The sequence below is a fragment of the Notamacropus eugenii genome, chromosome 3 (genome assembly GCF_028372415.1).
Source record: "Notamacropus eugenii isolate mMacEug1 chromosome 3, mMacEug1.pri_v2, whole genome shotgun sequence".
Lineage (NCBI taxonomy): Eukaryota > Metazoa > Chordata > Mammalia > Diprotodontia > Macropodidae > Notamacropus > Notamacropus eugenii.
The window spans coordinates 218,608,120-218,630,483 of NC_092874.1; the positions used below are offsets into that span (position 1 = coordinate 218,608,120).

Genomic DNA, 22,364 nt, shown 5'->3' on the forward strand with positions numbered 1-22,364 from the left:
TACTGTGGCGGGTGTATCATAGATAATATAAACATTTCAGTTTAACTTGTAAGCAGTACACTGTGCCTGGGCTATGTTAAGTAACCACGATATTGCTAAAGTTAATGTACACTTGTGAGGCTATTGCTGGCAAATTGCCTTCTTTGTCTGTTCCTCTACAAATCCAGTGAGCTCTGGTCAGTAAGTGGAGAATTAAAGCTAGAATGCTGTGCTTGCCTCAACCAGCCCACATTGAGGCTTAGGGAGATTTGTGGAATGTGTATGCTTGTCTTGACAACCAGCCCCAATCAATGTCTCGCCTGCCTCTGTGAGAATAAAGTAATTAACCCCTTATTATGTCTCTGCTGTCATTCTTCTGGCTGTCCAGATCAAGAGTGAACCCGCCAGAAGTTGGAGTACAAAAGCTCCTATCTTACATTACTATTAACTATTGTTAAAATTAAGTGGCTAGGCTACTATTCCAATCTGAACTATTAGTGAGAAATTAAAATTTTCCCTAGTCGGGCATTTATTTACTTAAAAAAAAGTTTACCAAAAAAAGTCTAACTTTTGACTCTGCCATCTGCTTTGTTTTCACCTTTCTTCACACCAAGAAATGACCTTTCATAGAGACTAGACCTCACTGTTCCTCTGAATTAGTCCACTTCACTTCAGGACACTAGTAGGTGATTAGTGGGTGAGTGAGTGAGTGAAAAGTCACCTAACCCACTATGCATCTAGTCAAGCTCATACAATGTTCATATCCCATCTAGTCATCCAACCCGGACAGCAGGACCAGGTGCTGTCTTGTTACTTGCACTGCCACCAAGCTGTAGTTCTGGAGAACAATATTCAAATCACTATTACTACTACTTTACTTTGTGACAATCTACCGCCAGATGGTTCCACTCAGAATCTGATTGCTTTAACTAAAAATCCCTTCTCTGGTCATCACTTCCTTATATGAATTGTATCTTCCTATTAAAATGTAAGCTTCTTGAGGACAGGCATTACTTCATCTTTGTATCTGTATGCTTAGCACATGATGCAATGTCATAGTAGGCATTTAAGAAATATTTGTTTATTAAGAAAAAAACCTGCTTATCAACTTTCGTAAGGAAATCAGATGAAGAACTTCTGTGTCATCTGGAATTAAAACAGATTATAAATTTTATGATTTGCTCTATCTGGATTAGATTCAGTAAGCATTTACTAAGCGCATACTATATGCTAAGCATAAACATAAGTTACTTATGTTAAGGAGATTATATTTCCTATGTGTTTTGATTATCCAACAGCCATGCAACTATGTTAAATGTTCAGGCAATAATTATTAAGGATTTATGTGAGAAATGTTTGCATTTCACTAGCAAAAAACTCACTTATTCAGCCTGAATGACAAAAAGCTTATTGAAATCCATTCTTCCCAATAAAAGGTCCAATATAAAGGTCACAACTTTTCTCCCACTATATTGGACTTAAAATTATATTCCTGCTTTTTCAAAAACACGATGAATCTTTTCAATCATACACATCTTTAGTGATGTCCTTTATGACACTTCTCATGCCTAGGTTTTTTTTGTCTTTTGTACTACTTATAATTTTGATTGTTCCAGCAACCCAGAATTCCAAAATTCACAGCTGGAGAACTTTAGGGAAATTTTGCTGGTCACTATATTGGCTTTTGCAGCAGTGAGCATTTAGGATCAATGAATTTTCCAAATTCAATTCAATCTGATCTCAGTTTCAAAGTTACAATATTTAAAGGGTCAAGGTTCTAAAATAAGAGTTTCACATTTAAACATGAACTAACTAATTATTCCTGAAACTATAACTATTAATTGCTAGCAAATGCAACCTAGAACCTGCCACTTTGGTTACCTTCTTTAGGATATCTTGAATGATTTTTGTAAGCTTGAAATAATTCCCATTAAGTCTCAATTAGTACTGCCTGAATAATCAATTCATTACTATGTGTGCTTGTATGTGCACTAATCATATAATAATCTACCAATCCCTGGGTTCTTTTATCAATTTTTCAATTTTCAGTACTTTGCTTTTCTATATTATTTCTAAACCTTTGATTTCTTCTTTTTACCACTTAACAATTTTTCTTTCAAATTTTGAAATGTAATATTTCTTAAATTTTACTTAAAAATATAACCCAAGGCAAGTAATTATCCTATCTTACAAGTGGTACATAAGTTAATGGAATATAATATAGTGCTGATTTTTTTCTCCTTTTGGCACAGTGTCATAATACAGGGCCATTATGTAAACTGCAGCTTGTCAACTTAAATCTTCGTTTTATATGAATCTTAAGGTCAATTATTTTGGAAACCCCTTTGATTTCTGTGCATTTTTCTATTCCTCTGTCAGAAATACTTAAGATCTGAGATCTGGGCTGTGGTCAACAAGTACCTCATTCTTACTCTTACTCTCCTTTTTTTTGCATTTGCAAGAAATACTCAAAGATTTAAAAAATACAGTCTCTCACCAACTCTATCTTCTTCCTATCAGTGGTTAAAGTCTCTTCATGCAGTTTATGTGCATCTCCAGCTCCTAGCACAGTACCTGGCACACAGCAGGTGCTTAATAAATGCTTGTTGGCTAACTGAATTCCAAATTTTAGATACAGTTACTATTTCTCCCTTCTATCATTTACTTACTATTCGGCAGAGACAACAGCTTAAGCTTAAAAAATACACAGGTCAAAAGCAGGCAACATACATCACATAAAGGGACAGGAAATGTAATCTGCAAAGTCTGCAAAGGTAATAATCTGTAATAATAATGAAGAAATGTAAGTTAACATTAGGGATAACAATTTCACTTGTAATTATTACTACTTACGGGACATTACAATTAGCTAAGTGTTTATATCTTTAAAAGTGTGAAGTAGGTAGAAAGATGAACCTGTAGGAGCTCCACCACAGCCAATAAAATACCTGTAAAAAGTTACTGGAAAATAAATCCAGGAGAGACAATTTAAAAATTATGGGACTACCTGAAAGCCATGATCAAAAAAAGAGCCTAGACATCATCTTTCATGAACTGATCAAGGAAAACTGCCCTGATATTCTAGAACCAGAGGGCAAAACAAATATTGAAAAAATCCACCGATCACCTCCTGAAAGGGATTCGAAAAGAGAAACTCCTGAGAATATTGTAGCCAAATTCTAGAGTTCCCAGGTCATGGAGAAAACATTGCAAAAGCAGCTAGAAAGAAACAACTCAAGTATGGTGGAAATACAATCAGGATAACACAAGATTGAGCAGCTTCTTATTAAGGGATCGAAGGGCTTGGAATATCATATTTTGGAAGTCAAAATAACTGGGATTACAACCAAGAATTACCTACCCAGCAAAACTGAGTGTAATACTTCAGTGGAAAAAATGGTCATTCAATGAAATAGAGGCCTTTCAAGCATTCTTGATGAAAAGACCAAAGTCGAATAGAAAATTTCACTTTCAAGCACAAGAATCAAGAGAAGCATGAAAAGGTAAACAGGAAAGAGAAATCATAAGGGACTCACAAAAGTTGAACTGTTCATATTCCTACATGGAAAGATAATATTAGTAACTCTTGAAACTTTTCTCAGTATTTGGGTAGTTGGAGGGATTATACACACACACACACACACACACACACACACACACACACACACACACACACCCACACACCCACACACCCACCCACCCCCACACACATATACACAGAGGGCACAGGGTGAATTAAATAGGAAGGGATGATATCTAAAAATATAAAATTAAGGGGTAAGAGAGGAATATGTTGGGAAGAGAAAGGGAGAAATGGAATGGGGCAAATTATCTCTCATAAAAGAGGCAAGAAAAAGCTTTTTCAATGGAGGGGAAAAGGAGAGAGGTGAGAGGGAAAAAGTGAAGATTTGGCTTAAGGAAGGAATAACATGCACACTCAATTTGGTATGAAAATCTATCTTATACTACAGAAAAGTAGGGGAGAAGAGGATAAGTGGGGTAGGGGACGATAGAAAGGAGGGTAAATGGGAGGAGGGAGTAGTTTAATTAGAAGTAAACACTCTAGGGGAGGGACAAAGTCAAAAGAGAGAATAGAATAAGTGGGGGGCAGGATAGGATGGAGGGAAATATAGTTAATCTTATATAACATGACTATTATGGAAGTCTTTTGCAAAACTACACATATATAGCCTATATTGAATTGCTTGTCTTCTCAGTGGGGATGGGTGGGGAGGGAGGGAGGAAGAGAAATTGGAACTCAAAGTTTTAGGAATGAATGTTGAGAATTGTTTTTGCATACAACTGGGAAATAAGAAATACAGGTAATGAGGGATAGAAATCTATCTTGCCCTACAAGAAAAGAGAGAAGATGGGATAAGAGAAGGGAGGGCTGTGATAGAAGGGAGAGCAAATTGGGGGAAGGGGTAATCAGAATGCACAGAGTTTTGGGGTGAGGGAAGGGGAGAAATGGGGAGAAAATTTGGAACTCAAAATTTTGTGGAAATGAATGTTGAAAACTAAAAATAAACTTTTTTTAAAGGAAAAAAATAACTAAAAGTGTAAAGTAATTCTATATCTAGAATACAGGAGTAGTTTTTAATATATTATTTAAAATTTTGTATACATCATCACAGAGATCAGACCACCCAATATCTGACAACACATTATGAGTAAGCAAGAGGTTCCCCCCCCCAACATTGCAGTCACATCAAATTCAATAGCTTCTTCACTGCTTCCTTATACTGAGAAAGGTTATTTTCAGTATCACCCTCATTTTTAAGCGCAACAACAGACTTTTTGTAATTCCCAACTTCTTCAGAATGAAGGAGCTCCTCCTGTGTAACTCCACCAGTTTTTTCTGAAGCTTTAATTTGGAGAAGAATATTCAGGATATTTTTTTCTGAGCGACTCTTCTCCCATACATATTCCTCCATGTCTGCTTCAGTCTTCTTTTTCTCCCAGTCTTCGGTTTTCTGGAAGAAAACAGTTATGAACATTCAAAATTCCTTAATGCAGATTTTTAAAACTTATTCTGTGAAAATTGGCAAGCCACTTAATCTCTCTCTGAACCATAGTTTCCCTCATCTGTATTGCTACAGTATTTCAAAAATCAGTGACTCTCAGGATGAGCACCCACATATATTATATGTTTCTTATGAATAATGTGGACAAAAGTTTGTCACCCTGCAGCAAGTCTTGCTTCTAACTTGGTGAGGCTGGTGCTGAAGCCATGCCTATAAAGTCAACTGACAAGGACTGAACTGAAAGCTTGCTAGGACCTGGAAGAAAGACCACATGACTGGCATAGTCTTCAACTCCATGCTACATCTTTAAAGTGGGGATAATAATAGTAATTATAATGATGATGGTAATGATACCTCTACTAGCTACCTCCCAAGGTTATCATGGTCAGAAACTTGGGGCAATACGGGACTGAAAGGAGAAAATAAAGTCACAAGTGTGCCCTTTCACAGAGATTTCCTACCAGTCTCTCCCACACCCATTGCAAGAGTGGCTATGAGGGAAAGTTTAAGGGTCTACAATTCTTTGGGTGAATTTAGAAGTAGGAAATGACCTCCAGGCTGTATGTCATCCAGCCTCAGTGCTATAATTATGTAGGACAACAGGGAAAAAGAGGCACTGGTAATGTTGAGAATGTTCCAGGTGAGCATTCACGTGATATCAGATAACCAAGTCAATGCAGGTATATGTGAATGAGAAACTTGGTAGCCTTGACAATGTGTTTGAAACTTGGCATGAAATCTTTATTCATTTTCGTTCTGAGGTAACACTTCTAAGAAGTTGACTTCTTTTTATAAATTATCCTCCTATCACACTGAAATGCAATACACAAATTGCAAATTAGGGACAGTTTTCCCTGCCAAACTTTAGTTCTTAAAAATTGTTAAGATACTGCCAACAATCTCATACAGCTTTTTCATGTCTGGGCAAATGAATTTCTTTTCTTAATCAAGACATGGAGACAACAAGCATCTCATAGAGGTATAGTGTTTCTCACACATAATAGAAACTAACTGCTGCATCTGGCCACAACTAGAACACAAATTTTATCCTTATTTTCTGGAGTCATGTCCTGATTTCAACAAAAAGATCATTGTGAAATCTTAGACATCTTTGAGTCTCTAAGGCTTTTCAGCTGAGAAAAGTTAAAAGTATAATCATTATGGGCTTTTCTAAGAAAAATCCTCTCTTCCTTTTTAATCTGTAACATTTTTTTCAAATAGGTTTTTATAGGTATCTTTTATTTTTATATAACATAGATTTCCCCTTGTATTCCTTCTCTTCTCAACTCCCAGAGAGCCTCCTCTTTTAACAAAAAAACTTTTTTTTTTTTAACAAAGGAAGAGAAAAAGCCAGGCAAAATAGATCAACACACCAAAAAAAAAAAAAAATCTTGATGCTATTTGAAATATTCCACCTTGGACCTTGATTTTTGCAAAGGAGCAGAAAGAGTATTTCTCATATCCCCTTTGTTTGTTCTTTATAATACTGCTATGTTTATTTTCAATTGATTTGAGGTTGCTGTTCATTCCACAACACTGTCGTCACTGACTACATACTTTTCTTGGGCTCTCCTAACTCCACTTAGCGTCAGTTCAAATATGTCTTTCTATGCTTCTCTGGACTCATTATACCTGTTTTGTATTATAGCATATTAATATCCCATTAGATTTATGTATTACAATTTGATGATTCATTTCCCTATCAATAGACATCTGCTGTTTTATTTCATTGCTACCAAAAGAGTTGCTACAAACATTTCATTTTATATAAGGCTTTTATTTGTTTTATATACCTAGTAGTGGGATCTCAAGTCAAAAGGCATGGATGTTTTAGTTACTTTATTTGCATAATTATAAAGTTCTTTCCAGAATGGCTGTACCAGCCAAACAGCGCCTCCATCAATAATATCAGTGTGTTTATCTTTCTACAACTTGTCCAACTGCTCACTACTCCTATCTTTCGTCATTTTTGGCATTTTGTTGGGCATGAGAGGAAATCTTCATGGAAAAAATGTCATTTTGATTTGTATTTTGTACTAGTGATATGGCACATTCATTCACATGGCTCCTAATAGTTCGCAATTCTTCTTTTGAAAACTTTTTTGTTCTCACCTATTGGAGAAAATGACCAAATAAGACTAAAATGGCTTTTAGTCTCACATTTCTGTTCATTGTCAGTATGTTGAATACCAAACCCTTATTACAGATTTCTGACAGAAAGATTTTTCTTATTCTTTATTCTTTTCAATTGCTTCCCTTATTACCAAGAATCTTTCAATTTCATGTAATCAAAATCTATTTTACCTTTCAGAATTGCCTCTTATGATTTTGTTAAGAATTCATCCTTTTATGAAGTTTCTAACTTTGTTACCTGAATAAATCATGAAAATTTTAATTTATGCTATGTTATCTGCTGAAATTCAAGCTAGTTTTTAAAAAATGTGATGAAAAACTTAATGCAAATGGACAATGGAATTCTGGTCCTAAAAATTATGATTTTTCATGTTCATATTATCCACTTAGTATTGAATCTTTCTATCAAATGGATTTAAGAATAGTGCCATCATATTATTTTCCCTTATCTTCTATAAATTTGTGATACCATATTTTAAAGGGCTTTATGTAAACTATGAAATTGCAATTTTTCTAAGCATTTAAAAAGGGTAACACAATTATGTTTATGTACTAACGTTGTTAAAGAAAAAACACCAGAAAATGATTCTGGTTTTCATTAGGTTTTAAGTGAATGGAACAGTCCTTTGTAATAACATCTGTATAGTAAAGAAATTAAATATTAACTTAATATGTATTCTTTCTAAATGGTTATATAGTTTTAAACTTGTTGAGAAAATCAAATTTATACATTAAACAAAATTTTTCCATCAACTTTTCATCTCTAAAATCTTAATGTGGAATTTACCCTAACCAAAAATGAAAGCTGGCAAAAAAATAATCTCTAGCACAATTTTTAAAACTGAACAATGGTAGCCTAAAACTTTAATATTTTTTGTAAAATATTATAATATTGACTTGTTTTGTGGATACACTTGAAAATAAAAGTTTTCCTTGAATGCAAACAAACAAAAAAATTCATCCCCTTACCATGGAAGTAAAAGGCATATCATAGGATTCTTTTCTAATTTTTTTTATGTTGTGACCTTAACTTTAGGTTATGGCACAGTTTGAATTCATTATGGAATTTATTGTAGAATGTGGTTTAAAATGTTGATCTAAGACTCATTCCTGCCAAACTACTTTTCATTTTTCTAGCAAGTTCTATCAAGCAAAGGGTTCTTTCCTTGGTAATCTGTATTTTCCAGTTTATGGGTTACTGAGTTACTGAGTAAGATAGATTAGATAGAGAAACAGACAGACAGGGAGGGAGGCAGGTCGGCGGGCAGGGAAGCAGGTAGATAGATTCCATAGATAGATAGATAGATAGGTGGATGGATAAATGGATAGATTGATAGGTGGATAGATGAATAGGTGTATAGATGCATAAATGGATACATGGATAGATAGATAGATGGATAGATGAAAAGATAGATATTTCTTATTCTTCCTTGTCAAGTCTGTTCCAATTACCTATTTTTCTATTTCTTAACCAGCACCAAACAGATTAAATGACTGTGGCTTCAAAGTAAGTTTGAAGACTGAAAATCCTGTTCCTCCATCATTTCTACCTTTTTTTCAATTACTTCCTTGGACAGGCTAGATCTTTTGTTCCTCTAAATGAATTTTGTTATTACATCTAGATTTATAAAAGGTTCCTTTGGTAATTGGATTGGCATAGCATTAAATCTCTAAATTAACCTTGGTAGTACTGTCACTCTACTAGTAACAACATTGAAACAAAAAGGGATTGTAACTGGATCAGTTAGGATGCAACACATAGCTGGCTGGGAAATGCTGCCAATCTCTTAAGTGTTATGTTAAAATAACTTTTACATATTACAGAATTTTCTTGTCTTTAGTCTTTACTGCCGATATAATTGTAATATTCTTTCTTAGGATGCAGACAGAGTCTTTGAAAATTTTTTATTTAAGGCTAAAATTAAAACACTGGGAAAAGATGAAATATTAAGTTATATTTTATATTGTTATTATGTATATGTTAGCACGGAACATCAGATTATTTATGCCAATAGTTCTAGGTTCACTTCCTTTGAGAAAGAGTAATGTCATGATGTTATAACAGTAATAATAGTTTACAAACCCTGATAATAATTTTTAAAAGTAAAACCTAAGAAGGCCCATTTTACTAATTAAACCTTGGATGAGGTCCAACATGATCAATCAACCAACCAATTCATTAATAAGCATTAATAATTACTGAGCACCAATATGTGCCAGGCACTATGCTGGGCACACAGGAAGAAGTAAAACCAATGTGTCTAAAGAAGCTTACATTCAACATGTACATATATAAGGATGTGCTGAATAAATACAAAATAAACACAAAGTACCGACCCAGAGAATGTAGAGAAAGGCTGAAACACACACAGCAGGGTGTGACATAGATGATTAACCTGGAAGTGAGAGTGAGGAATGACTATACAGGTAACAGGAGAGTCAGAAGAGAAGAGGGTCAGTAAAGGGCAGAGAAGAAAGTCTCTGGGAAGAGAGAGTATACAGCACTGTCTAATGCTGAAGAAGGATGGAACAAAGGTCATGAGATGAGGCAATTAAAAAACCACTGGTAACTTGGAAAGGGGCAGTTCCAGTTCAGTGAGGAGGTTAGAAGCCCAAGAGGAAGGGAAAACAGAATCAGCAAGCATAAAAAGCTTTTTCCAGGAAGTCTGGCTGAGAAAGGGAGGAAAAGTATAATAAAACAGCTTGAGAGAATGGTAGGGACTGGTGAAAGTTTTTTAAAGATGAGGGAAATTTAAGCATGCTTGAAGGCAGTGTGGAAAGAGAGAGAACGAAGATTACAAAGAGGGAGGGGCGGATTGAGGGGTCAGTCTTCGGGAAAAGATGGGAGGAGCACATTTAGAGGTTTTGGCTTTGGCAAGGAAAGGAAGACAGAGTGGAGGATAATATTTAAGGTTCTGAGACAAAGAGAAGGGTTTTGAAAAGGAAGCTCACATAAACAAGCCTCAATTTTCTCTGCTGAAGTTTAAGAGGTGAAATTCTCAGCTAAGAGAATGATAGGAAGGGGAAGTTTGAAGAGAAAAGGTGGGGAGGGAAGGATGAGGAAGGAATAAAAAGGAATGCCATCTTCGATGAGGGTCTAGTTGAAGAAAGGAAAGAAAAAAGGGCAAGAAGAAAGGGAAGCAAAGGAAGAGAGGAACAATCTCAAAGTCTGGGTGATGGGTGGGGACACCACACTGTTGGGGAACTCATTTTTTCTTTACCCAACTTAAACAGTTCAGACTGCTGTGGTACCTCATGACAAAGAATACTGTGCCCTGACCATAAATAATCTGAGAACTATCATTCTAGACACTATGGCTCTCTTACATAATGTTTTGAAGTGAAATGGAGGTTAATTTTGTGTTAATAAACAGATTCCCCCTTTACAAAATAAATGTATTTCATTGCTCTGTATCTATCTTATTAATCAATCACTTAAGAGAAGACTAACCTCAACCCCCACCTCCTGTTCTCTAAGCTTCATTCTCCTCCATACTCTCTCACACATATCCTCCTCCAAACCTGGCCACCGGATCCTCTGAAATTCTCATTTCCAAATGAACAAATTTCCTTTCATCCTGGCCTCTCTCACACTCATTTCACCTATTAGCCCTCACTGAGCCCTGGTTCCTTTTCCTCTCTCCCCTTCCCACCACACCCCCAGTTCTGTGCTTGCCCTGGCTGACTTTTCACACTCACACACCCAACACACTAGTCTTGCCTACTTCTACTTTCAGACTCCCTTCACCACCATTACTCAGCAGCCTTCCTCCTTAGAGGTTCACAGTATCAAAACTTTCCACGCTTATGGTGGCTGTTGTGTCCCAGGTTATTAACTCTTTCTTGAGTAGTTCAGCATCTGACTCACTTTCTTCTCCTCCCCATCTCCTGACTGGGGCACTTCAACATCCAAGTGGATACTCTCTTAAACTGTCTAACCTGTTAATTCCTGAGTCTCCTCCAAAGCTAGGACTCTGAGACTCCACTTCAACCTAGCATGGTCACACCCTTGATCCAGCCACCACCCATATGTTCCTCTTCCCTGATTAAATCTCTCCCTAATTAAATGCCTCATCTTCCCAAACCCTTTCATAGTCCTCACTATGACCTCAAATCCCTCCACTCCTCATTCTTTGGTCATTTCCTACTCTGATTTTACTTCCCTCCCTTCTCCAATGTCGACCCTGGAGTCAGTCAGTTTAACTCTGTACGGTCTTCTCTCAAATTCTGTATCCCTCTGTCCTATGTGTGAGCCAACCAAACTGACCTTCTCTGTTCTTCACACAGGAGCATACCCACCCACACATATGCCAACCCCCTTTACTGTTCTGGCCATCCTCCACAGCTGCAATGCACCCTTACTGGTGCCTTTTCTTCCATTAAGATGCATCTCAGGTACTACCTTCTACATACAGCCTTTCCTGATCTCTGCCAATTGCTAGTACCCTCCCTCCCAAACTACCTAATATTTAACTATTTTTAATATATTTGTATTTATTGACTTTATATTTACGTTGATTGTATAGATTTTCATATGTACTTACTATCTTCTCCATTAGAGTGCAAGCTCATGAGAGCAGAGATTATGTCATTCTTTTTTCTTGTAGACCTAGAGTCTGGAGCAATGCCTGGCACACAACAGCTTCTAATAAATAACTTGCTGAATCAACTGATGCTCTCAATCCATCATCCCATGTGTCCCTTCCCTCCCTCTGTCAAACAATTAGAAACAGTTGATTTCACTACCTTTCCTCATACTCTTTTGTGATCTAGCTGCCAACCTCATTCATTATTTAACTGAAAATGCTCTCAAGTTACCAACGATCTCTTGTTAGATATGACAGTCCTTATCAACTTTTCTGTAGCATTTGACAAAAGCACCCTTGCTTCCTTAAGAGTCTCTTCTTTCTGGATTTTCAGGACTCTGCTCTCTCCTGGGCCTAAAAGCTCTGTAAGCCTCCTTGACTGGACATCATCCATGTCACACCCTTTAACTCTAACTTGGGTGCTCTCTAAGGTTCTTCCTATGCTCACTACTCTATTTTCTCAGAGAACTCATCAGATCCTATAGGTTTTAATTATTAACTCTGTGCAGATGACTCAAGAGACCTGTATATCTAGCCCCAGTCTTTCCCTTGAGCTTTAATCTCACATCACTAAATGTTTATTGAATGTCTCAGGGAGAGTATATAGAGCTTGGACCTTTTATTACACTGACATGCAAACTGCCGGGAGACGACACTTACCATGCCAAAACAGGCTGGCAGCTTCTTTGCAGTTTAAAGTCTCAAGAGTTGTCCACAGCACTGAAAGGTTAAGAGACTTGCACAAGGTGACCAAACTGGTAAACGTCAGAGGTGACACTCGTGCCCAAATCTTTCAGATTTCAAGGCTGGCTCTCTAACTGCAATTCCACGCTGAGTGAAGTCTCAAACTCAACACTTCTCAAGAAGAGCTCGTTTCTCCTTCTTGCATGTCCAGAACCTTAGCCTTCTCCTTAACCCTTTATCCCCTCTCATTTCACGTTTTAAAAATCACTAAATCTTATTTTTCCTACTTCTACAACATCTCTTGCATCCAACAGCTTCTCTCTGCTCATACAGTTAACATGTTAGTTTAGGCACTTGTTATCTCTCACCCACATTACTTTCATAGCCTCCTAATTGGTCTTCCTACCTCCCGGTCTTTCCTCACTTTGTTCCATCTTCTGTACTTGTAGCAACATGACTGTCCTAAGTACAGCTCCAACAATGTCACTCTCTTACTCCCAAAACTTCAGTCAGTCCCTGTTGCCTCTAGGATCAAATATAAACTTCCATGTTTAGCTTATAAAGAAAGGCCTTCACTAATGTGTCCAAATGTATATTTCCAGAGTCATTCATTATAATCATTCCCCCTCTTGAACTCTGTGATCCAGTCCAACTGGCCTTCTCTCTGTTCCTTATACACACTCCAGGGGCAGCTAGGTGGTGCTGTGGATAGAGCAACAGTGCAGGAGTCAGGAGAACCTGAGTTCAAATCTCACCTCAGACACTTGACACTCACTAGCTGTGTGACCTTGGGCAAGTCACTTAACCTCAACTGCCTCATCCTGGGTCATCTCCAGTCATCCTGATGAATATCTGGTCACTGGATTCAGACAGCTCTGGAGGAGAAGTGAGGCTGGTGACCTGCACAGCCCTCCCTCACTCAAAAAACAAAGTCAAGTGCAAGTCATGTCATTATTTCTCTGATGACATGATGTTCTCTGGCAACAAAGGATGAACATACACTATACACGCTCCATCTCCCATCACCTGGCTGTCCCCACACCTGGAAGGTACATCCTCTTAACATCTGCCTCAGAAAAACTCTCCCTTCCTGGAAGAAAGCTCAAGTAATAGCTGCTCAATGAAGCTTTGCTCATACCCTCAATTGCTAATGTTCTCCCTTTCACATTACCCTTATTTAAATACGTAAATAAATTTACTTATGTTTACTCTCCTCAAATTTATTTTATGTATATTTATAGACAACTGGCTGTCTCCCCTGTTAGAAATACTCTCCTTGTGAGGACTGATTCATTCACTGTTATTTGTATTTATAGTGCTTAGGACACAGTGGGTGTTTCATAAAGACCTACTGATTAATTGACTGATAACACAATTAAGAATAAACATCAAAATGAATTGAAAAGGACAAGAAGACAAGACTCTCCATCAAATACTAGGTGATGCCATAGAATTTCAAATAGGAATTCCACTTTAGTAAAGGAAGAAAAGACTTCAATTCATTAAAAATGCTGTTTAACCTGCATATTTTCATGGCTCATCTGGATTCTCCAGCTCAAAGCCTCTTCACTGATGGACCTTGCTTAGAAAGGATCAAGAGCCAAGTTTAACACAGGCATTCTTCAATTCCATCTATTCACTCCAGTCTTATGTTGCTACTCTGGCACCAAAGCAATTAACCTTCAATCAAAAGCTTGTCAAGGGAACCCAGAATGCAAGCTTATTTGGATTCTAGGATGGAGAACCAGAGAAAGAATCTGCTGAGTCAACTTTCACTGCATTTATGCCAGTCACTTCCTTTGACACAAATTTACTTTATAGACTATTGGCAAAATGAGAAAGGCACAAAACCACTTGCCATTTATTGTTCTGAGTTAGTCTGAACTTGAGGCTGAGCTCTATTCACTATACTATAAGTCCTGAAAGGAATTTTACTTCCTCAAGCCAAAATTACTTTTCAGATAACTTTTAAGATAACTCAAGCAAGAGTAGAATTCACTTTTGCTGCCATTCAAATCCAGGGGAGTTTAAAAACTCTCACTAGTTGTGTGACCTTCAATGAGTCATTTCACTTGTTTGCCTCATCTGTGAAATGGGGATAATAGCACCTACCTCCCAGGGTTATTGTGAGGATCAAATGAGATATTTGTAGAAAAGTGCTTAGCACAGTGCTTGGCAAAGTTGGGCACATAATAAATGCTAGTTCCCTCCCCCTCTCACATGGTAGACTGGCTTACCTGCATGTTTTAACTACCTTACTTTCAGTGCAACAGCTACTAATTTTGTACCACATTTGTGTTAATTAATATTCATAAAACACTTAACTGAGTATTTCTTTATAAGGCTTTGTGAAAAGTTAACATGATTAAAATGTTGCTAAAATGTTAAATATTCAAAACAGAATAACTTACCCATGATTCATGGTATAAAACTGTTAATAGATACATGGCATAGTCATAATTCTGTCTCTGTAAAGGACACCTTTAAAAGAGTAAGAAAATAGTGATTAAAATCTCAGTAAGCTGAATTTTTACAACTGTGTATGTACTAATCTACACTTCTTATTCCTCATCAACATTTTAAAATTCAATCCTGTGCTTGGAAACTTCTTACATAGTTATATATATGGCTTATTATACTATGTATAAGACAAAGTATTTCCTTACTTGAGTTATTGTCATTTAATTCAGAGTTATCTACTTGCTTCCTCCTTTAATGAAACTGCTCTGCCTAGTAATTGTTTTAGACTTAATGGAATTAAAAAAAAAAATCTCCAAATGGAATTCCATATCATTCATTTCCTCAGTGATGGCTGCCTCCAGAATTACATGAGTAAACTGGTGAATTCACTAAACTTCTATCCATTAATAGTTTCAATACTGAAAAAAAATTGTTTTCCTCAAACCTAACTTTAAAAAATTAACTGGAATACATAATCTTATTTTTTGTAGTGTAGATAACCATCAAGGATTAGGTAACCTTTCCATAAATTCGAGATGTGTGTGTCCTGTTAAACTTTGTATAAGAAAGCAATACAGAAAAAGAAATAAAGTTATTATTTGATTTATTTAAAAATAGAAATGTAACTTTTTTTTTAAACCAGGCCTGTGGTTTCACTGGTGTAGAGCAGTAGTGTTAAATTTAAATAGAAACGGGGACCACCAGACCATACCTAAGGATCTCTGTGGGCTGTATATTGACTTTAAAAACCACTTATGTTTATATATTTCTTTTTTTATTAATTAATTTATTTTGTTAAGTATTTCCCAATTACCTTTTAATCTGGTCTGGGCAGCACTCTGGAGTGTTGTGGGCCAAATGCGGTGTTTGACACTCTTGGTGTAGACAACTCCTGATGAAGATAATCCTCCTACCAATACTCAGGCAATTTACAGTCTTAAGAAAACTGCCCGAGGCACAGAGGGAGCAAGTGATCTGCCCAGGGTCACACAGCAAGTACATGGCAGAGGCAAAACTTGAATGCAGGTCTTGCTGACTGTGAGGCCCACTATGCTCAAATAATTAATTGCTTGAATTGCAGTATCACTCTACTCCGTTTATTTACAGCCTTCTACTGGAAATAATTATTGCCATAAATAATTTGTCACAATTTATGCTGGAGGGCAGCTAGATGTTGTAGTGAGTAGAGTGCAAAGCCTGGACTCAGGAAAGACCTGAGTTCAAATTCAGCCTCAGACATTTCTCGCTGTGTGAACCTGGGCAAGTCATGTAACCCTGTTGGCCTTAGCTCCTCATCTGTAAAAATGAGCTGGAAAAGTAAATGGCAAATTACTCCAGGATGTTTGCCAAGAAAACCTCAAATGGGTTACAGTGTCAGACACGACAAAAATGACTGAAAAACAAATAATTTGTTTGTAATCTTAAACACACTGATATTCCCATCATGCTAAAGTGATAATGGCTAGAAAAACTTCACTTACAGGCCTTTATGCATCTCTTGTACAAACACTAGCCTAGTTAAATTTGGAGAGATTCATCATTTGAGGGATTATCTCTGACTACAACAACTAACACAGATTTTCTACTAAGGTATGGCAAGGACTGGTATATATGCATCAGTGAATGAAACCCCTCAACCCTTCTTCCCCATATGAAATGTTATATTCTTGAAGTACTAAAGTAACGTTAAACACAATAATACAGCATTAAGCTAATAGAACTTAATCACTAAAACTCAAAGAATTTTTTCTCTAAGTTATTCAAGATGAATAACTACATATTTATTTTCCTCAAGAGAGGAAACAGAAATAAAATATCACGAATCAATCACTGCCGATAATGAAGCATACAATAAAAATCCGCCACATAACCATTCCTTAGCCAGTACTCCCAATATGACAGTCTAGGATAATAATACTTTGATGTCTTTTTCAAAGCTAATTGTATATTCATGTCCCCTAACAAAGAAAAATGAGTCAATGATAAATTCAAATAACTTTAAGTAAGAAAACTTGACTATTTTATATTTGTGACACAAGATTTATATTTTTATTTAGTTCAGATTGAACAAAAGTTTTTTTCTATAATGCCTACATACACGAATTTTAAAATTAATCATTAACAACTTTAGTCTACATATTGAAAATAAGCAAATGTTTGGTGACTTAAGACAGAAAAATCCAGACGATAGGACCAATTTTCTACTTTATAACCCAAATGTTTGGCAGAATGTAGCCATAACCTTCATACTGAATTCAAACCTTCTAGGATCAACTACAATCACTTCTACTTTGACCCTACTTCTACCTATCAAAACTGATCTAAGTTAAATTTATTCAGCCAAAAGAAACACTGCTGATAAAAACTTTAATTCTGGCCCTGAATCCTTTATTACCTCAAGAAGGCACATTTATAAATTATCATATATTTAAAATTTTATGATTCTTACATTTTTTTGTCTTTGAAAAAAGTGTACAAATTAAAATGACCAATAAATTCTACTTTCATTTTCATGAAATGAACATGTTCCCACTGACTAATGCATAATAAACAGATACACTTCAAATTAACAGCAGTACTAGCTAAGCCTAAATCTGAGGCTGGTGTTAAGATAAAATGACTGTGCCACAATTATTTCTGGTGGAGAAAGGAAAAGCCCTACAAATGGCTGATAGAGTGAAGTTGTTGCCTTTACCGGTCAGTAGTGATGGTAAGCAAATCTGTGTCCTTGCAGTACCGCTCTCCAACGAGCTTAATAAATTTCTTCTTTGCATGGTCGTCTAAATTCAGTTTGGAAAGTTTAACCTGAAATGACCAAGAGAGAATATATTCAGAAAAAACTAGTTTAGATATTTTTAACACCAACAACAATCAAGAGTAGATTTAGATTTTTAAATCAACTAGAATGGAATCAGTCAGACTCTTGTTCCGAAAATAAAATCATCTCTTGGCACATAATAATAGGTTTATCCTATTACTCACAGCCAAATCATGTCAAGTTTCCTTAAGTTTTCTGGCTAGTCTATGCATTGGGTACTTTTCCCAAAAGATCAAATGTCAGGTTTTCTAGGAAATTGAGAATTTCCTTCAGGAAGTTAATCTACTTAATTCTCATGGGTGGCACAGTAAGACTAGGATACAGCAGTAAAAGGTAATATGTAAAAGCAAATGTTCCATTATTCCATGGTTACAGGATCATACAATGAGGACTGAAAGGGACCCCAGTGGCCAGTTAGTCCAGTTTCCGAATTTTACAGGTGAAGAAATTGAGGCTCAAAGAGATTTGCTCAAGGCTACACGAGTGATAAGCACCTGAGGTAGGATTCAAACCCAAGTCCTCTGAATAGAGACCTAGAAGTAGAGACTGTTTCATTCCTTGCTTTTTTATCCCCAGCACAGTGCCTGGCACACATAGGAGCTTAATAAATGCTTGCTGACTCTGACGGATTACCAGACAATCAGAATTATATTACTGTATCTAGTCCAGAGGCATTCACTTAAGGATAGGTGAGATTTTGAAGAAGGTCAGAAATAGAACCTAAAGGGGGAAAAAAGTCAAAAGACTTGGTGTAACAATCTGAAGAAAGGGCACCCTCACTATTTTTATAAATATATGGTCATTCTCTATTCATGGCTGAACACCAACCAAAAAAGCCTCAAAGCTATAAAAAACCTTGGTGAGGACATATGGACAAACTTTGGGAAAAGGATACTAAATGCAACTGTATTCTTCTTACAAAGTGATTTTTTAAAAACAAACTAGACTCCTAACTATCTAGAATGGCTTGGGTAACGTTTATGTAGAAGAAGGGAAAAAAGATTAAGTGACTGCCCTTCTCTAGACCTTCATGAACCATTTTTCATTCGTTTTAGTAGATTTTATTTTAAAAAAGAGATGGGATACATTTTTTGGTTTGTTAAGAACTGCCTAAATAAAATGGGTTTTATTAGAAACACCTTTTAAAATAATAAAGGGGGAAACAACAAAAAAAGGCAAAATGAAAAGTTTTTAAAGGGACTTACTAATAATATTGACCTTTAAAAAATCTGCCAGCCAAGAACAATGAATATGTTTGAAGTATTTTGAAAATATAAAACTTCTAAAAAAATATTTAATAAACACCATAATTTGGGTATTTATCTAAGAAATATAAAGAAAATGTATATGTATAGCTGCAATCCTTATTATCACAGTATTATTTATGTCCACATTAACATTTTAAGGTTTCAGCAAAACTGCATAAAGTTTATACCATAAGCTCATAAACATTTCAAAACAGCTTCATGGCACACTTACGCCACCTGCTGGCACAAAAAGACACTGCAAAATCACTTTCATCTTGAACACACTGGCAGCATCTCTTTTTCATTATTTTAACAAAACTACTCCCAAAGAAGTTTTTAAAGTTCCTCTATTTCAGAGTATAAAAATTCATTTATTAGTATTATACAAGAGGTAATATGGAACATTCAAACTCTTCTCAAGTTTGATACACACAGGTGTTTGTTTTCAAAAAAGCCATTCAGCAAGATGTAGAAAAACAAATCTCTCTCTGTCTCTACACACACACACACACACACACACACACACACACACACACACACACACACACACACACACGTGTGTGTGTGTAACAAAAGCTAAAATATTTTAATTATTTCTTCTTGTTGATTCTAGGCTACTCCTATAAAACTCAGAAGGTCAAGGGAATGAATTAAGAAACAAGATATTTATTACTTCCTCTGTAGTAACAGTTCTAATGTTTCAAGGGTTATTTATAGTAGTTACCAACAACAGGTTCCTAACAATGATACTGTCTCAAACTGGAGACTGGGAACTTATTTTTAAAAATATTTTCATAACTGTATTTCATTGTAATTAGTTTACTCTACAATCTCTTTATTTAATTTTATGCACTTAAAAACATTATTCTTCACCCTCCTAGTGGATGAATAAGCCATACCCCTCCCCAACCTCCACCTCTAGTTTCTCAATCCCATTCACCTCAATCCTACTTTTCCTACGCCCCACTCCTTCCATTGACCACTCTGGAACTCCCCTTCCATGAATAATAAAATCCCTTTCATTTTTGTCCTCAGGAACCTTCCATCTTCTCATTATCATATTCAGCCTTAGTCACTCTCACCCAGCACTGACTACATTTTCTTTCATCTCCCCAGACATCTTCATCCTGGAGGAATCAGAATTCTTGCTCCCCTGCTACTTCCTCACACTCCTTTTGCTGTCACCAGTCAGCAACCTGCCATTCTTTGAGATTCACACCACTGGATGACTCACCCTGAAGCCAGTGACTGGTGAGACCCTTCCATGAACAGTCGTATCATGAAAAGGCCCAGCCAGCCCTGCTGTTACACTTCAAGCTCATCCTATGGCCTGATCTTCGAACCCTCCACTCTTCTCCAGGCTTTCCAGCTCCCCTTTATGTTTTGTCTTCAATGTATTAAAACATAAACTACTTGAGCAGGGACTGTGTTTTCTTGTTTTCACAACCCCTAGCACTTAGCACAGTACCTAGCACAGAGCAAGTCTTTAATAAATGCCATCTATCTATTACATCCATCCATTTATCTATCTATCCATCTCACAATCCATATCCTAATGGTAATTATCTTTCTCTCAGGTCATTCTGCCTCTTAGATAATTCAGGACCCCAACGTGTCTATCCTTATGCTATATTGTCCTCAACTGCTATGATCTATGTCTCCTCTCCACCTCAGTCAAACACAGGAATGGGGACATCCTTGTCATATCCACAAGAATTTCACTTCAACTAGAAAATCCCTTTATCACATCATATCTTCCTATCATTCTATCTCTTCCTATACACAGACCCTCCCAAACCTAGGTGATCTGACTTCACCTGGATCACTAATTCCTCCATCCTTCAGTCTTCTTCTGGGTCATCAGCCCTGCTCTAACATCCCTTACATTTCTTTTTAATCTCAACCCTACAGTTAACCAATTCAACTCTATACTGTCCTCCACTCTTGAATCCCTTGCCCCTATCTTTTTTATGCTTATGTCTCTCCAAACCCCAATCCTGTATTATTACATCTGCTTGCTTTACTCCTACTGCTGGTGAAATGAGCTGGAGGAAATCAGGCAGCTGTGCCATCTGGGTCCACTACAAACGTATGTTGTTTTTGTTTAGTCATTTCAGTCCCGTCCAACTTTTCGTGATCCCATCTGGGGTTTTCCTGGCAAAGATGCTAGAATGGTTTGCCATTTCCTTCTCCAGATCATTTTTTACAGATAAGGAACTGATGCAAAGAGGATTAAGGAACTTGCCCAGGGGTATAGAGTAAGTAAGTGTCAGAGACCAGATTTGACCTCAGGAAGATGAGTCTTCCTGGTTCCAAGTCCAGGGCTCTATCCATTGAGCCACCTAGCTGCCCAAATTTGTGTTATCTAAATTCAACTGGGTCTTCGTTTTTAAAAGACATTCCTTTTACTTCTGTCTAATGGTTTCTCTATCCCATGAGCACAGGGATAGTTCTAAATTTTTCTTCTCCCCTCAAGTCTCCCACACTCTACCCTCATACTCTCAGCCAAAGACCTCATCTAATATTTTACTGAGAAAATCAAGACCATTTGCCATAAGCTCTACCTCTGAAAGCCCCTTGGTATCATTCCTAATTCTTCCTTTACTGATTTCTGATATGCAGCAGTTAAAGCCAGATTTCATTATGTATACTCTTAATCCTCTTTTATCTTCTCCAGTGGATTTTGTTTTCTATAACAACTGATTCCTCTCACTAATCTTCAGGCCCTTCCTATCTCCTAGGTCCTCTCTTACTGCTTACAAAAAAAGCCAAGGTGACCAATCCTAGAATAAACCCTGGTTCTACCTTATCATTCCCTCAAATTCCATGTCTCTCCTTCCTTGTACAAACTCTTGGAAAAACTACTCACCCTTCTCTCTTTTTGGTTCTTTGTGATCTAGATTTCATCATCATTGTCATCATCATCAACATCCTCAACTAAAGCTATTCTTTTCAAAGTTACCAAAGACTTTTTTTAAAGTAGAATTATTCTCCAGTAAAATGTTTTAAAGAATTGTGTTAGAACACATAGGGAAAATAAAGAAGCTTTAGTTTTAATAATTTGCATTGTAGAAAAACTTGTTAAAAGAAATTCCTATTAAAGTTGAAATATTAGTTCCACTGTGTGATTTCGTGATCTTCACGAAAGGTCTTCCACATCTGTATATGTTCCTCTTTCCTCCTCTTCAGGCTTCTGATGTAATCTCACACAGCAAGCCAGCTTCACTGTAACAAATGAGGGTCAGCCTTGACCTCTTATGCCCAGGGGCCTCTTTCCTGCTGGCTACCTTGCTGATACAGGACCATCTCTCTCAGCTCTGCTCTCCGCACAGAGCAGCACCAGGGCTCTTCTAATACCCCTTTCTCTATCTCCAACTTGAACATCTTCATGGCCAGAGTACAGATCTTCATATCCACCATGACAGTTATGGTG

The 22,364-nt window shown here is 36.7% G+C and overlaps 1 protein-coding gene and 1 long non-coding RNA gene across 2 annotated transcripts in view; one reads left to right on the top strand and one right to left on the bottom strand.

The window, feature by feature from the left end:
• Nucleotides 1–4,547: 4,547 nt before the first annotated feature.
• Nucleotides 4,548–22,364, bottom strand: part of MRPS35 (mitochondrial ribosomal protein S35) — a 36,251-nt gene continuing 18,434 nt past the window's right edge. The window contains exons 6-8 of the mRNA XM_072654461.1: nucleotides 17,562–17,671; nucleotides 14,818–14,887; nucleotides 4,548–4,952 (exon numbers count right to left, since the gene is read on the bottom strand). Of these exons, the coding sequence (XP_072510562.1) occupies nucleotides 4,683–4,952; nucleotides 14,818–14,887; nucleotides 17,562–17,671 (450 nt within the window). The 3' untranslated portion in view covers nucleotides 4,548–4,682. The remainder of the gene's footprint in view (nucleotides 4,953–14,817; nucleotides 14,888–17,561; nucleotides 17,672–22,364) is intronic.
• On the top strand, nucleotides 17,931–20,348 carry LOC140533968 (uncharacterized). Its single transcript, XR_011977125.1, has 2 exons — nucleotides 17,931–18,183; nucleotides 20,048–20,348. It is a non-coding gene; the product is annotated as an uncharacterized lncRNA (long non-coding RNA).